A 17,249-nucleotide genomic window follows, 5' to 3' on the forward strand; every position below is an offset into this window, starting at 1 on the left:
GCGTTTAGAAATTTTTCGACTTCCTCCTTATGGCGGGATATTTCAACTCGGTTGTTTATAAAAATCTAATAACTTAATATGATATTTTAATGTTTATATATTTTTACATTATTCATATAAGCATTAATAAGTTTATAAAATAAATAAAACATTTGATAAACGAAATTAAATTTCGATTTAATTAGCTAATTAATATAATAAGTATCTGTTAATTATAAAATTTTGAACTTAAAGAAAATAACTGTTTTAACAAAAAAAAAGAAAAACTATAACTATAATTTATATTTTTATAATTTTTATCATTTATAATTTTTCTTAAATGCTTTCTTTCTTTCTTTAGCTTTTGTTGCTGTTTTCAAAAAAATTAATGAAGCATTTTAATTTTTTTTTTTGTTTTTTGTTATATACAAAAACTAAAAAACAAACTATTGCAACAATAAAAGATATTGATCTCATGCTATTAAGGTACTTTATGTGATTAGTTTATGTATGGTATATAAAGTAATTTCACTTCTTTCGTTGTTTGCTTAACTAACACAAACTATTGCTACCAAATGCTTAAAATAGGCTCCATTTCATGCTATAGAATTTTGTTTATCTAAAAAAAATAATTATTATTAATTAACTAGTTTTATTTCTGAAAAGCATACTATTTTTACCAAGGAACGTCGTTGATGCTCTTTTTCGAGAGCTACTTGAGTTTGCTGTGGAGAGAACTTAAGTACCGCTGAGATTACCTTCACTAAGGTTTCATTGTTGCCATTTGCTGAGCCAGTTAAATACTAAAAAAAGAAGAAAAAGCAATGTAACAACTCTATTGAATATATAATGAAAGATATACGTATATTATTAAATATATTATTAATATCATCGGCACTACAACCGGTGTCTGGTATCCAAGTTTTCTGTATTCTACTTTTCTTCAATGCTCTCTTCAAAAGGTTTCCTAAGAAGTTGTCTCTTCATTCAAATAGTTGTATTATTTACCACATTGTTTAAATTTACTACATTGTTTAATTGCAAGAACAACCTATTTTACATTCCACAGCAACAAACGGGCTGCAACAACAATATAGATCGTTTGAGAACCGTTGAACTTGAAAAATTTCCTATGTAATATAGTGTTTTGTTCTTGTGAGCTGGCTAAGAGCAACGGTTGTTAATGTTATGTGGCGACAAGTCACCAAAAATTATTGTAAAAGAGTTCAGTATTTTTAGACATCCCGTTAAGAATACTTGTATTTCACACCAAATGGTAAGGTTCATACAATATATTAATATAAAAATTTGATCGAAATTTTATCTACGTTTACTTTTGAAATCACAAAATGTATAACTCTATATAAACTCTATATAATAATATCTAATCATATAATAGAAATCTATGTAAACTATGCCCAGAGTAATGTTATTTACCTGAAACATTATATTTTTAAGGTACTCAAATTCTGTATTCGCAGTTATGCCTTCATTATGTTGCATCGATACCTGTGAAACAGAAGAAAAAAACACTATTAAGTTCTACTATCTACAGTGATTATGACAAACATACCAGAGTCTCATCCAATTGTCGTGACAGCTTCGCATTTTGCAGCTTCAACCGTTCGTTTGATTGCTCTAGTATAAGGTAATTTTCACATTTTTGTTCCAGAAAGATGTTACGGTTGGACACATCTTGCACTTCACTCATGATTGATTTTAATTTTGCTTCGAGTGCTACTCTTTCATCTTCAAACTCACTACCATTTGCAGATACATTGGTATGCGGTTGGGGTTTTAAATTAATTGTATCGTTAGACTGGGCTTTGCTAGCTTCTTTTAAATCCCTCAGTTCCTCTGTCATTAGCGCTGCATTGCTTTGCATATCTTCCAGTTCTTGCTGCAAACTAGATATATCTGCCTTCGATGTATATTTTAAGTCTTCTAATTCACGTTGCAAGCACTCATTGATTTTGCGTAAATGATCTAAATCACTATGAGCCATTTTTGTTGTTTCTGTTTCACTGAAAGGATTACCTCCTTTCTGAGTATTGGTACGTTCTGTTATTTCTACTTTAAGTGCTTTGATTTCCTCTTGTAATTTTTGTTTTTCTTCCAATGCTGTTTTCAATTCACTCACTTCTCTATTGAGCCCATCTATAGTTTGTGAATTACGATCTAAATCCGCACGTAAGTTTTCTACTAGAATTTCTTTGGCTTTTATTTCATCAGACTTGTTCAGTTGAGTTTTTTCTAGTTCCGTTTTTACCGTTTGCAGTTTCTGTTCAACATCGGCCAACAACATTTGGGTGTGCAATAAATCCTTTTGTACTGCGTCATTCTGTTCCGTTACATATTTCGCATGATCAGTTTGACGCACAAGTTCAACATGTTCATCCTCCAGCGTTTTTTTCAAATGTTCGGAAGTTTCTTTTATTGCACACATTTCAAGATCCTTTGCTTTTATCTCTTCGTCATGCTTTTCGGCATTTTCTTTAAGTACGTAAAGTTCACATTGCAAAGACTTTAATTTTTCTTTTGTATCATTTGACTCTTGCAGTTTTTCAAGTGCTTCCGTTTTATGCTGGTCCAGCTCATCTTGAATCTGTTTAGTATGTTTGTATAGGTATTCATTTTCGAGTTTTAACTGCTCAAATTCCTCCAGTTTCTCACTATCCACACTAATGTTTTGATATTCTGTATTAAGTCTTTCATGCTCTAGCTGTAGGTTCTTTAACTCATTTTCTAATTTTTGCATCTGCAATTGGTGTTTGGTTTTTAATTGATCCATTTCGAGTTGGATGGCATCATTGCTTTCGTGCAATGTTTCCACATCTTCTGTAGAACGGAGCAATTTCAATTGCATATCATTGAGTTGTTGAGTGTGATTTTTCTTGACAGTGGACAATTCGGCACGCATATCTGTTTCTGTTTTACGCAGTACTTCAATTTCTTTCTCAACTTCAAGAGAACGTTCTTTTACTTGTACATCATCACCCAATTGTTTCTGTAAATCTTCTATAATTTTACTTCGTTCTTCCAACAAATTATGTTTTTGTTCTAATTCAAGTTCAACTTGTTTTCTTAACTGGCCAAAAGTGCTTACTTCTGCTTGTGTGGTTTCTAGTAAACTTTTAATATTATCATAATCCTGCATTCTTAATAATAATTCATTATTTGCCTCTGTTTTTTCTCTTAGAACTTCTTTTAATGTTAATAATTCTGTTTGAAGAGCCTCCACTTGGTTTTCATTAGAACTGTCGATATCTTTAATTTGATCTGATAACTTTTTCACTTCATTTTCTAATAAATTAGCTCTATTTTCACTCTCTTCTATTTTTGCCATGAAATCCAGTTCTTTTTGTATTAATGCCTCATTCTGTTTCTGCTTTTCTGTTAGTAAATCTCTTAATTTATCATCATCAGATTGTGTTATTCTTATTTCGCTTAATTGTGAATTTAAAGCTTCAATTTCTTCTAAACGATTTTTCGATATTCTTTCCTCTTCGCTTAAATTAATCTCAGATTCTCGTAAATGTTTTTCCATTTCCTCTAGTTTCCTTTCAATAGACGATGTTTCCTCTCTAAGACGTTGTAAATCGCTGCATGAGCTATTATGCGCGTCTTCTAGTAACAGTTTTTCCTTTTCTAAAGAATCGTATTTATCTTGTAGTGTTCGGTAATCGTGATCCATTAGTTCCTGCGCATTCTGCATATGCGAATTTTCATCAAACACTTGTGACATTTTCTCATTTAGTTTCTGTATAGTATTCTCCGCTGTTTCCAGCTTACCACGTATTTCACTCATGTTTGTCGATTCAACCGCTTCATAACGATCCTTTTCAGTCAGTAACTTTTCCAAGCGATTTGTGTTCTCTTCAAGTAAACAATTCTTTTCAGCCAATTGCGAGTTTTCACTTTGAACATTTTGTAGTTTTCCTTCTGCCTGCTTCAATTTTTCTTCGGTGTCTTTGAGAAGTTCGCGCCAGCGCTGTGTACCCTCAGCAGCATTTAATGTTTCTTGCTGCATATGCTCAATATGAGTTTCTAATAGAACCTTCTCTTTTTCCAATTCAGCATGAGAACGTTGTACTAAACTCATTTGGTTCTCCATTTGTGAGATTTCTTGTAAGATGTTTGTGACTTGACTCTCCAGTTGTTTCTTCTCAATCTCAACTTGTTTCGAGTCATTTAACATCATTTGTAAATTTTCCTCGTGTTTATTAATTTCGATTTTCAATTTTTCAATTTCCTCGTTTTGATTTTTTACTTTATTTTGCAAGTTATCGTACTGTTTCTTTTGTTTTGTCAATTTACTATTTGTTCCAGAAAGTTCTTTATCTTTGATGGCAAGTTCCTCACTGATATGATCTACTTGTTCTTTCCAACTTTTATTTAAGTTACTTATTTCCTCCTTAAGTACATTGACTGCTTGATTTTCATTATTCACAGTTTGCTCTTTAGATTCTCTAATTTCAGCTTCCAATTTTTGGATGTGCTGGTCCTGAATGTCTTTTTGTAATTTTAAATCCTCCAATTCTTTTTTAAGTTGGTCTACTTTAAGTGCATCATCTCTTATATTATCAGTTTCACTGCTTTTCGTCAGAGCTTGTTCCTGTTCTTTTAGTTTTGCTTCATACTCCTGTAATTTGGCATCAAGTGTAACCACAAGGGAAGCAAAGTAATCATTCTCACTTTTTGCGCCTTTAGTTATATTGTCCTGATTATCAAAGCGTTGCATTATCTGGCTTAGTTGTTCATTTTGCTGTTGTATATTAGAACTATTCCGTTCAAGTTCCTTCAATAATTCAGCAATTTTTTTTTCCGCATCTATAAATTCCGTCTCTTTCAATTCATGCTGTACTTTAAGTTGCTTTAAGTTATGCTCACTGGCTATAACTTTTGCTTCCAACTCTTGTTTACTTAACAAAATTTTTTTCACAGTTTCTTTCAATTCCTTGAACTCTATAAGTTGCGAATTTAAAAGTGCCTCAGAATCTTTTACGAGTTGCAATTCAGTTTGTTTCTGTTTAAGCGTTTCCGTCAGCGTTTGAACTTCTTTTTCCTTATTTTCCAGTTCAGAATGTATCGCTTGCTTTGTTTGAGCTAAAAGTAGAACATTTTCTTCTTCCTGTTTTTTCAACAGTTCTATACTTGTTGTTGATTCGTTCAACTTTTTATTCATTTGCTCAAGTTGCATATCGCGTTCCTGCAGTTGACGTTCCAGTTTTAATAGTTTATCCTGTGTTTCATTTTCTGTTATACTGTCTAAGTCAATTAAATTATTTTTGCTTATTGTACCATTCACTTCCTGTAAGTGTGCAGAAATACAGTGTCAATATTTATTGGATTACAATATGTTTATTAATTTTAACTTACTTGCAATGACACATTTTCTGGATTTTCACCAAGTAGTGAAAGCTTCGTTTGATACGCTTGCATCTTACACTGCAGATCATCCATCTCTATACGTAACGCTTCTTCAAGATGAGCCTTTGCTTGTTGCTCTAAAGTGCATTGCTCACGTAGTTCACTGATACGTCGAATAGCTTTATCTTGTGTCTCGACAAGTACCGACTGAAAAGAGCATATAAATGGAACAAATTAATAAAATATAACACATATAATTTAATATGAATATGATACAATATAAAGAAATAAATAATTGTTTTAATACGTGGCTAAACGAACGTTCTCACTTAGTAGTAAAATACTAATAGTGTTTAGTTTTTATTAAGTAAATTTTCCATAATGGACAGCTCTTTTAAGCAGTTCTCTGCTGTCTCCGTCGGTGTCAGCTAAAGAGCGCTTTCAGAATATTTGTAATGGATAAAATTTAAAAAACAAATAGAATTGGTTTATATCAAACAAATATGGTTGATGATAAAAATTTAACAGTAGTTGATTTATAGAACTTCAATGAGAAACATTTTGGAATTCAGGAATGTTAAACTTGTTAATAAGTTGTAACTAATAAAAAAACATAGAATGTGCGCATTGTGTTGTATTGAATTGTTAAATACATTAATTAAAATTTATAATAAGTTTATAAGTTGTGAAATATTAATGAACTTACTCTGGCTTTGGCACTGTCACGTTCCAAGTCCTTATATTTTTTTGCCAAATCTGTGTAGCGACAGCGGTATTTATGATACCGATCTATAGATTTTCTGTATGCGTCATATAATTGTTCCTTAGATATAATATCGAGTTTTGTTGTCGAAGCGGAATCATCCATTTCACTACCTGATGCATCCCAATCTGATTGCAAATGATAAACCTGGAATAGAAGGAAATATAATTTAAATAATTATGCTACACAATATAGCAAAACACCTACGGCAGTTGCTTCATAAGAAGGCAAACGAAAAGAAACATCACTTGCCATTGATGAATTGGATAATTTACGTGTACGTGGGATTGCACCAGTGCCATTATTTAATTTTTGCGGTGTAGGGGGTCGTGCACGTGTAGCACCAAGTGGCAGTTTATGTTCCTTATGAGGTGAGTTTTGCGGTGTATCTGTTAAATTACTTTTGTTAAATTGATTTACATAAAAAAAATTATTTGTTACCTTCTTCAGTTATGCTAAAAAAATTTTCATTTGTTGTTGCTGTCGAGTCAGAGCTGGGTGTCGTACTTGTGGATGAGGAGACTGCAGCCTACAGAAGAAATATGTTGCTTCATTTAATTATATGAAATTTTTCAATAATATTTAAAATTAATTTGTTTTCACTTGCATTCAATTCATACATGCAATATTGATTATATTTGATTTAATTGATTGTTGTTGCATTCATATTGAATTGTTTTTATTTAGGTTTTTTTTCTACTTCTCTTTTTTTTTATATTTTGATCTTTTTTCAATTCACCTGTGCTGCGCTCGCAAATTGCTGAAACTTTGAAGATTTGACTTCTTCAATTAATTTGTTTTTTAAATTTGCAAACATACTTTATGTAATTTTAAAAGTGCACAAATTAAATTAAGTTTTTAAAAAATATATATAAAATACACAAATATAATCAAAATTCCTTCATATATACGTGTAAGAAAAAGTCGTCAATAGCAATTTAATTAAGTTTTTTATCTTGTTTGTTTTGCCATTTTTTTCTTACACCCAGAGTTGTATTTGGTGGCACTGTAGCGAAAAATTACAATATTACCATTGAAAGAAAGATGACAGCATATTTTCCTTCATTTAATTATTTATTATTATTTATTTTTTAATGTTAGAAAAAATATGATTTACAGTGATTTAATATCAATACACGTTTTCAGTTCATATTAAAGTGTATTGAAATATGTATATTAGATTAAGAATAGAAAAATGAATAAAATTTATCTTATATTAATATTTAAAAAGTTTTTAAAATAATTTATAAAAAACATAATTTATAAGTTTTTATTAAGAATGTCATTCAAACTTTTACTTTATGCTTGAATAAAAGCTTATTGGTAGTAGTGTTAATTGAGAACCAAGTAATATAGCGAATCCACAGCTATGATTAATAACAAGGATATATGGGGACTTGTAAAAATTTTGCATTCACAATTTTATCTTTAATTTTTTTTGAGCATATATTAATAATAATTAGTTTTAATTGGATTATATTATTACAATATATAACTTTTTAACATATTGTAATATTTTTATAAATTTTTAAAATCTTGTCTATCATTTTCGATTTTTTTTTGTGGTTCAATTTTAACAATAACCTTGTTATTAAAGGCTAATTAGAAATCAAGAAAATGTTGTTAACTTCTAATAAACACGCCGCGCTTCATTCGCACCATATCGCGCAGTCCGTAAAGTCAAGTTGTGGAATACCTTTAGCAGGTACAATATTTTAAGCCTGTGTTATGAACTACACTACCGTTTTTAATACATATATTTATATATTAATTTCCACCAAATAAAATGTATGCGAAGCCTTTGAACTACAAAACTGAGTTAATTATTGTTTAATACTGATTCTGCAAGAACGATTAAGTTAGCGATATATATAAATGTGGCCCACATCCTTTTAATGTGATGCATTTAGTTTAATATGAATATATTTGTTATTACTGATATAGATAGACTGAATAGACTTGTAAAGCAGGGGACATGAAGAGACTATATAATAGACAGGTTAAACTCATTGATTTCAATACATCCCGCACAGACCCTCGGATTCTTAGCAACACCAACTTATGTAATTATATCACAACATAAGTTAAGAATGAAACTAATTACAATAATTAAACTCTAATTACAATAATGAAATTAGATATTTGCTTATATATATTTTATATCATATAAAAAAGGAAAATTTTTTTGAGAAAATACTTATATACAATAATCAATATATCAAAATGAAAAATACCAGAAGTTTAAGTTTATATAGTTTTATTTAGTAGTAAGTTTATTTATTTCTATTAATTTATACAAAATGAATATACAAATAATTTTGTAATAAAATGTTTACCAAAAAATAATTAAAATTATATGAATGACTTTTTAATATTTAAACATTATTTAACATTATTTTAATTTTTTCATCATTATCATAATTATATATAACAAACAATAAACGACTTTATCTCGAAATTCCGCAAGTGCTATTGGTTCGTAATAGTAACATTCACATGAAGTCGTCATAATCGTCATAGTCATTCCCGTACTTTTGATAACCATCAATATCCTTTTATGAAAAAATAAAAAAAAATAAAATAAATTATAATTTAAAAGTTAATCTAAATTAAGTTATTTATACTTACATCGCTTTCGGTGCGTAATGAAGCCTTAGCTTTACCTTTACCAGCAGGTTTCTTTGCTTTATTTTCTAATTTCACCTTTTCAGAGTGCAAGCTTTCAACATTCATTTTTACTTTTTTCATATCAGTAGCACTTACTGTAAATATGCAGAAAATTGCAATTAATTTATTTTAATTAATATATTATTATTATTAACAAACTTTACTTACAATTTACACATATGCTACGTACTAATTCTTCTACAAATTGAGGAAAATGTGGTGATTCTTTAAATTGAGCTAATTTCCAACTTAATGTGGCACCAAATTCTTTAAATTCTTCTTTACTTTGTGGATTAAATGCATCTAAACCACTAGCTATACTAGAAACACCAAATGTTTCCAAAGCACTTTTTAAATCCGATTCTTCTTGAATTTTTTGTAATCGTAATTTTTCAGCCATTTTTTCCTCAGATGTCATATTTGCTAAACGTTGCTCTTCAGCTTCTTCTGCTAAACGCTATATAAGTTAAAAAAAATATATTAGATATATAAAAATCACATTTAATTATAAAATATTTACCTCTTCTTCAGCAAGTTTAGCCTTTAGAACTTTATTTGGTTTCGTTTTAATTGGAACGGCTGCAGGTGCGGATTTCTCTTCGTCTTTTTTCTCCTCTTCATCTTCCCAGCTATCCTATTTGAGTAATTAACAAAAAAAATTCAAAATTCCGTTCACTTGAGTAATTAAATTAAAACTTAAAAATTTAGAAAAATAAAAAAAATAATAATTATAAAACTTAAATTAAAAGATAATTTAAATAAACTTAGTATATGTATTTGAATTAAACAAAATTAAAAGTTCTAGCTTATAGCGCCAAAATAGCAAAGCATAATTTTACAAAAAATTTTCAATGTTAAAAAGGGTAAAGTAAAAAAATCTATATTTTGCATGTTATTTATTGCATTTTAAAAGTATGAGTAGTCAAAGGTCGCGATAAGATTCGTGCGAAAATATTTACAATAATTACATATTGTATTAATGTATAATTCGACGTTTAGTTAACGATGGAAATAAAAAAATATGAGTGAACTGAATTGCAATATTTTTTTATTTTTGACCCAATCAAAAATAAATATTTTCTAAAAACTTAAAGATAATGAATAACCAAATATAATATATATAGTCCGTTCGAATTTTTTATTTAAAGTAAGGATTATTTTAATCAATTGTTCCGTTCCTTAATGGCTAAAGTGGAGAGATAAGAAATAGAAAAGGCATACCAGATTATCTTAATGATAGTCATAGTAATATTTGATTTTATGGTAATAATGGTTCCATGAACAATAATCGCTCGCCCCTTACAAAACGAACAAGAAATGTAGGTTTCAATCTAAGTGATAGTAAGGATTTTTTGTTTTTGGTATAAATCATTTCATACTCTTTTTTATAAGTGTAGTACTTCTGTTTGATAAAGTATTATTTTTTTAAAACTCGATCAAGTGCCATTTACCATTCTCCAAAGGGATTTTACAAGCAAATCCCCAACGGCGACAACAACAACATCTATAAATAATTTAATTAGATAACTTTTAAGAACCAAAATTGTATATTTGACCCTTTTAAAATCTTTTAATTCAATAATTATTAAATTAGGCATTTACTTAATTTGTTAAAAACAAAAAATTAATATTTTGATATTTAAAATACAGATTTTCTGACGGTCACAAAGTAGACGTCTTTTTTGACTTGAGTGCAATATTCGTATTAAGGCGAAAATTCATTAAAATAAACATGTGCCTTTCATTTGTATTATAAATATTAAAAGAAAGATATAAATTATGATTAAAAAGTAATATAATATCATGATGGTATATACTAACATACCATCATCACCCAGTAATCATTTTCTGAGTCAACATAGATGTTAAGACAACTTCAACAAAATAAAAAAATTGTTTGAATATAAAAATTTAAATACATTTAAGCTAATATTATATATATAAATAAGCATAAATAATTTAATACGAATTTACTATTAAGTGACATTGAAATGTTAGTTACGATTTTTTGCAACTCATCAAACTCAAATACATCGAGCTATTTGCTGAGATCTATTTTTCAAGAATAAAAACATATATTTAAACAAGTTTATTTTATACAAATATTGTATATTAAAACAATATTTGCAATTTTTGTTTAAAATATATTTTCAGACAATTTCAGCAAACACAAGAAAATAAAAACCTGCAGAGCAAGTTTTAAAACACTTTCTTTTCTACCTGAAGAAAGTGAAGGCAGTTGTGAATATGCAAAAGTTAACACGTGGACACAATGAATTAATTTTCAACTGCGTTTAATGCAACGCACATAAATCAGGTAAAAATTTTAATAAAATATAAATTATATTATGTATTACCTTAACGTCCTCATCATCGTCCTCGCCTTCCCATTTATTTACATCATTTGTTACTTTTGGACGTATGACAACCTCTTTATCTGCAGCTGATTCTGTATATATAAAATATATTAGATTGTAAATATAAAATTATATTTGTAATAATTTTCTAAATTTAGATATAAATTGTACGCAATGACTTAATATTGCCCTGTCATAAGTCTGCTTCGCTCGACCAATGTACACAATTTTAATATTTTATTTATTGTAGACCTACCCCAATCGTCATCCATTATTGTAATTTTATGAGTTTAAATTTATAATTGAATTAATATACAAAACACCAATAAATATTAATGGAAACTTAATAAATTTATATAAATTCGCCTTATTTGACTAAAATGTGATGAATACAATACAACAACGTGTGTATTTTATGACTGTTTTGACATTTACAAAATTTTTGTGTTCAGTGTTGCTTCTTTTGCAATTGTAATTAACAATAATTATCGGAGGGAATTTTGCAAATGTTATCGACTCATTTGACATGTTTAATACAATATAGATACGTGTGTAGCGAAACACATGTTCAGCTTAATTGTAAGTTATATATTTATGTATAAAATAAAAAATTATAAAGTTTTTTAAAATAAATGCACTTAGATGCATATTACTACCAACTTTCTCATATATCTCGGACCGCGCATTGGAAAAGTATATTATAGCATTTTCGATTGGTAAATTTGGATTCAAATTTTTTTGTTACCCAACCGAACATTTTTAGAGTAATTTAACATTTTTGTAGATGTGTTTAAAGGCATTTATATTTTTAATAAATATACATGTTGTATCAAATCACACTTTATTTTTGACATATGTATATTTTATTGGGTGTTGTACAATATGATATATAAAAGTTGTAAACACTAAAAATTAATTAATTCAAATAAAAGAAAACAAAACGAATATTAAAAGGGTAAAGAATATTGCAAAGAATAAAGAATACTACACTGAAACTTAAGATATAAACATTTTTGCGAGTAAAGTTTAACTCTGAAGATTTTAAAAGCACTGTTGTGGCTGTTTTATTTCGTGAGTTGCAATTATTTTTGTGCTACTCTGAAAGAAAAAATTACGGCTAACATTTCATAAATATGTGTTAGTATATGTGTACAATGACCATAGATAAATAATTACAGAACTTAAATTTATATATACTCATCAATATTATATATATATTTTGCTCAATACCTTCCATTATATCATTTATAAACAAACGTTTTTAAAGCGGCAAGCTCAATATTATTGATTAAAAGAAATTTTATTAAATATTATTATTAAAAACTATATTGAGTTATAACAATACCAAGTGCCGAGTTTTTTACACCATTAGTGCCAGTAGTGCTTAACTTGACACTGGTCATGTTAATTCTTCTTTAACAATATATACAAATCCATTTACTATTGAGACTCATAAATAAATTAAAAAAAGGAATGGTAAAAAATAAACACGCACATTTATTTCTGTAGAATTGCAATCACGTGTAATCATAATAAATTAAACTACTTCAGTGTGAACAAGATAGAAGAATATTATTTATATTAAAACATAATAAAAATTAATATAATATCTAGTAATATATATAAAATAATTTTTATGAATTTGTTTTGTTCGCTTATGTCAAAAGTATATGCAGTATTTCATATTATATGATACATTTGTACTTATCAAATAGAAAACATTAATGCCCTGTATTGAAATGACAGCTCAGCTGTTAGCTGTCATATTTGCCTTTGTTGTTGTTGGTAGCATTCAGTATGTTGTTGTTGACAACTCAATTGAATTGAGTTGGTTAAGAAATTAATAAGAAGTTGGGAGTAAAAGTCTGCGACGAAGACGCACGATAAGTTTAAAAATCTGGAATCTGGTTTAATTTATTTCTTTAAAAATAAATTGTAAAACCAATATGTCGAAAGTTATATCTCAAGAAACATTTGATGATGTTGTTAAGGAAAATATTGTGGACTTTTCCATGGATCCAGTGGAAGCTAAAGAAGAGACTATTAAACAATTTGAGGCACAAGTGAGTAAAAAATTGTATTAAATTATAAATAATTGCAGTTCCTGCACCCTGAAAATGACTATCGAATATAGTTGAAATATTGGTGTAAATAAAATAGAATTTTTTAAAACTAATTAAAAAGTGTTTCAAGAACAAAAACAAAAACAAAAAAAAAATAGTGGCATATAAACTAATTTCTATGAATGAATCATAAGCTTTGTGTAGGTGTTCGTTTTCTATAAATCAAGTTTTCTTTATTACTTTAAACTAAATTATTTTATAGAGATTTCGAATTTACTTTATTATAAATTATTGTACCAATTGTACGTATTTACTTTTAAATATTGTTATTGCACCTATTAATAAATTTGAATTGCTTTATAATAATTATTATTTATTACAGGGAATTAATTTGGCAAACATTATAAAGGACTTAGCTCTGAATCCGGATAGTGGAGTACCATTACTAAATGAAACAATAGACAAAATAAAGGCGCATATTGGTGCAAATTCATCAGAAACAGAAACGCTTTTAGAGTGTTTAGTTATTTTAGAAGAAGAGTGCCAAAAAGTACAATAATATTTTAATATTATTATTAATTTAAATTAATATTTTAAATATTTGTAGTCTATACCACATCGTGTCTTAGCTGGGAAAAATGGTGCTCACGATGTTCTAATTACGCTACTCGAGGGACAAGTTTTGTCAGAAAATAATTCAAATCCAAACATTGAGGTTTTAGAAAAATGTCTAAAAGCTATGAACAGCCTTATTAACAAGCAACCCGACCTCTTTGATGCAGAGTCTTTAGCACTTATAATACCTTTACTTAAAGTGGAAAATGTAGAGATTTGCTGTCTTACATTGCAATGGTTGCAGAAAGCATGTATTATGCATGAAATGAATCGGCAAAACATTATGAATGCAGGTCTTTTAAAACACTTAAAATCCCACGTATCCAAAAATAACGTGCAAGTATTATCCAATGTTATTGCCGTCTTTCGTTACTTGGTGCTGGATGATGATATACGTATTGAGTACGGTTGTGCACATGAACATGCAAAAAATATAGCTAACGAAGTACTCGTCGATTTAACGAAGTTGCTGAAAGGTCAGTTATTATAACTTAATTTGTATAATTTCATTGATTTATAAAAACAATGGATTTAACTATTATTTCTAGATATACAAGACACAAATGTGGTAGCTGATCTACTTTTGACAATCGGTACATTATCTGTGCGACATGAGTTTTGTGCTGCTGTTGAAGAAGTTGGAGGCCTTAAAATAATATTTGAAATTATGGTATAATGAAAAATTTTATTCTTGTATATGGGTTATATTTTTGTGATATTTTCTAAAGACTGCTAATCCGAAATCAGTGCGTATAAACCGTGAGGCTTTAAAACTAATACGTGCGCTCGCTGGACATGATAGCGTTAAATTACAAATAGTGCAACAAGGAGCTGCGCCCATAATAAAAGAACTGTTGGTTATTCACAATGTAAGTTGCTATATTTACCAATAATCCGAACTGAAATTGATATCTGATATCGCTTTTGATAATCGTTGTATAAATTAGTTGGTCATTTAATGATTCATGTTATTAATATTAATCACTTAAATATGCATATACACTAAAGGTGTGGTGTGGTGTGGATGCATCTTAAAGTAATAAAGTATTAATATTTAATTTAAATATTTACTACAGTATAAATACATTAAAGTATTATGGTAGCTTTATTCAAACAGTTGTTGAAATCTTATGTATTGAGCAATTTAATACAAGATGGAAAGATACAACGATACGCAGACATCTGTATGCAAGTTGTGTATATTTAAATAAAAAAGTAGAGTTATATCACTTACATGTTTCATACAAATATTAGCATTTACAATATCGGGATAGAGATATCGAGTTTGCGAAAGCAATACTATGAGTTAGACAGATTGAGTCTGTCTTTTGATAATCTTGCTGCAACCTTAGGTTAGGTTATGTTATATCTTCGACCCCTAGTGGATTGTTATCGTATATATATCGTATATATTGTGTTATCGTATATATAGGAAAAAATCAGGGTTTATAACCACCTAGAACCTTTGGCGAAACCTAAAATGCTATTTGGTGTTAGGTACTGTAATTGGTCAAGATCCTCAAGAAAGAGGGCTTCTGAAGTATTGAGTCGCCACCGTGCATGAGCTGGGCAAAAACATAGTAGATAAGAGGCACTCTCATCGTCTTCCCTACAGCTGCGACAGATTTGATTGCAGGGGAGCGCTAATTTTCTAGCATGGTTCCCTAGTTTACAGTGACCTGTAAGTAAACCAATTAAAAGACTGATGTTTCTACGGGGTATCTCAATCAGAATTTTGTGCTTAAGGCTGCAGCCTTAAAGTAGAGATAGAAAGTTATTAAAACTGTACTATTCGTACTTATATGATTCGGTTAGGTTGGGAAAGGGATCTCAAGAAGTTGGGATCTGTCATAATATTAAAAACTATTTGATATTACATAAAAAATTACTTCAAATGAATTAATATAAGTTACTCAGGCTATCATAACCTCTAACACAGTTATCTATATTATTATTTTATATATTAATTTTTTTGTCGAGTATGACGCTTCTTATGATGAAAAAAAAACTAAAAGGGTTCGAACAGTAATGAAGAAGCAATAACAACGATTTGATTAATTTATTAAAATTTATCTCACCATACAACATACAACCATACTTGGCTATAGTCGGAACAGCGTTGTATCATCATTAAATTAATCAAATCTTTGTTGTTGCTTCTTTATTACTGTTCGAACTTCGAACCCTTCTATTTATTATTTTATTTTTTATTTAATTTAATATTTTTTAAATTCTTAATAGATAACATTTTTTTTTAAATTCTTTTAGTCAAATGAGAACGTTGTCTCTGTTGCTTTGCTCTGCATTTCAACTTTAACGCTACGTGCCAAGGATAATAGTGTGACATTTTTTGAAATTGGCGTGACGGAACCTATAGTTGAAGTCATACGTTTGCATCCGAAAAATAAAATGATACAAGTAAGTATATAGATAGCAAATGAAAGTGAGTATATACGCATTGCAGATATTGCATGATGTCATTCAAAGCGTAATGCTGCTTGGGCAATACGTAATATGGTGTCACGATCTCGTGACCAATGCGAAACTTGGCTCTCACATGGGATCGAAGACTTGCTGAATGCTGCCATGATCGAACATCCAGCTGTGGAGCATGATATTAAGGCTGCCTTACGCGACTTAGGCTGTAAAGTTGTTTTAAAAGAGGAATGGACTGGCACTGCCGAAAAGAAAATCGTGAATTCCTAATGCAATTGGCAATAAAATGCAAAACTATTCAAGTGGTCTTAACAATATATAGCAAACTGATCGTGCTTAAAAGTATTAATCAAAATTCACTTTTAATACTAATTTTTTTTAAATGTTTTGTTTTTTTGTATTGAACATATAGTTTCACATCAAACATTTAAGCTTAAGTAAAGTAAGACGAATTAAGTATATTTTTTTTCTCTTTTTATACTAATTTATTAAAATATATATCATTTTACACTTTCAAATATTGATTTCTTATTGAAAGGGTCAACGAGTTCAGAGCTCTGGTTTTATTTATAAATACATATTTATGGAGATTTTTTTGGATTGAGTAACATCAGAGCGACTCTGCTCGCTTAAGACCCGCAAGGAGTAGATTATTAATAGACATTTTAGAGATTAAAGATAACAATATTATATTAAGCTATAACCAATGTAGTATACAGCAAGGATGAGGGTTTGAGTAGATTTGAACTGAAACTAACCTGAGTGAAGGGGAAGAAACGTTGCCTCTTCAATGAGATGAAGCAATAAATTAAGAGGTCTTAAATTAGTCTGTCAGTTGGGACATAACAACTAATATGTGACGTCAATAATAGTAGATTTGCATTTTCAAAATGTATTTAAACGCTACAATAACGCGTCTAATACATGGCTATATACTGCTCTCAATTCGGTTAGGGACAGTTACGTATACAGGAAGTAAGCTTGAGATGTGAAGTCCCA

At 29.0% G+C, this 17,249-nt stretch overlaps 4 protein-coding genes across 5 annotated transcripts in view; 2 read left to right on the top strand and 2 right to left on the bottom strand.

The window, feature by feature from the left end:
- Positions 1 to 17,249, top strand: part of LOC119686454 (serine-threonine kinase receptor-associated protein-like) — a 269,963-nt gene that overhangs the window by 82,532 nt on the left and 170,182 nt on the right. The gene's annotated exons all lie outside the window — the stretch shown is intronic.
- LOC119686444 (golgin subfamily A member 4) lies at positions 374 to 7,199 on the bottom strand. Of its 2 annotated transcripts, none has more exons than XM_038101027.1 (9): positions 7,144 to 7,199; positions 6,554 to 6,641; positions 6,320 to 6,501; positions 6,056 to 6,259; positions 5,359 to 5,556; positions 1,553 to 5,290; positions 1,417 to 1,488; positions 660 to 782; positions 374 to 598 (listed from the first exon to the last, which is right to left on the bottom strand). In XM_038101027.1, the coding sequence occupies exons 1-9, from the start codon at positions 7,144 to 7,146 to the stop codon at positions 581 to 583; spliced, it is 4,626 nt and encodes a 1,541-aa protein (XP_037956955.1). In that variant the 5' UTR covers positions 7,147 to 7,199; the 3' UTR covers positions 374 to 580. The 2 variants fall into 2 exon arrangements, with proteins under 2 accessions (XP_037956955.1, XP_037956954.1); XM_038101026.1 differs by lacking the exon at positions 7,144 to 7,199 and adding an exon at positions 6,852 to 6,966.
- LOC119686456 (eukaryotic translation initiation factor 3 subunit J-like) lies at positions 8,493 to 11,433 on the bottom strand. The gene is made up of 6 exons (XM_038101040.1): positions 11,393 to 11,433; positions 11,137 to 11,228; positions 9,300 to 9,413; positions 8,948 to 9,236; positions 8,741 to 8,874; positions 8,493 to 8,664 (listed from the first exon to the last, which is right to left on the bottom strand). The coding sequence occupies exons 1-6, from the start codon at positions 11,406 to 11,408 to the stop codon at positions 8,605 to 8,607; spliced, it is 705 nt and encodes a 234-aa protein (XP_037956968.1). The 5' UTR covers positions 11,409 to 11,433; the 3' UTR covers positions 8,493 to 8,604.
- Positions 12,826 to 16,697, top strand: LOC119686448 (armadillo repeat-containing protein 6 homolog). Its single transcript, XM_038101031.1, has 7 exons — positions 12,826 to 13,199; positions 13,582 to 13,749; positions 13,807 to 14,290; positions 14,363 to 14,484; positions 14,543 to 14,683; positions 16,083 to 16,232; positions 16,302 to 16,697. The coding sequence occupies exons 1-7, from the start codon at positions 13,083 to 13,085 to the stop codon at positions 16,518 to 16,520; spliced, it is 1,401 nt and encodes a 466-aa protein (XP_037956959.1). The 5' UTR covers positions 12,826 to 13,082; the 3' UTR covers positions 16,521 to 16,697.

Source organism: Teleopsis dalmanni, chromosome 2 (genome assembly GCF_002237135.1).
Source record: "Teleopsis dalmanni isolate 2A chromosome 2, ASM223713v2, whole genome shotgun sequence".
NCBI lineage: Eukaryota > Metazoa > Arthropoda > Insecta > Diptera > Diopsidae > Teleopsis > Teleopsis dalmanni.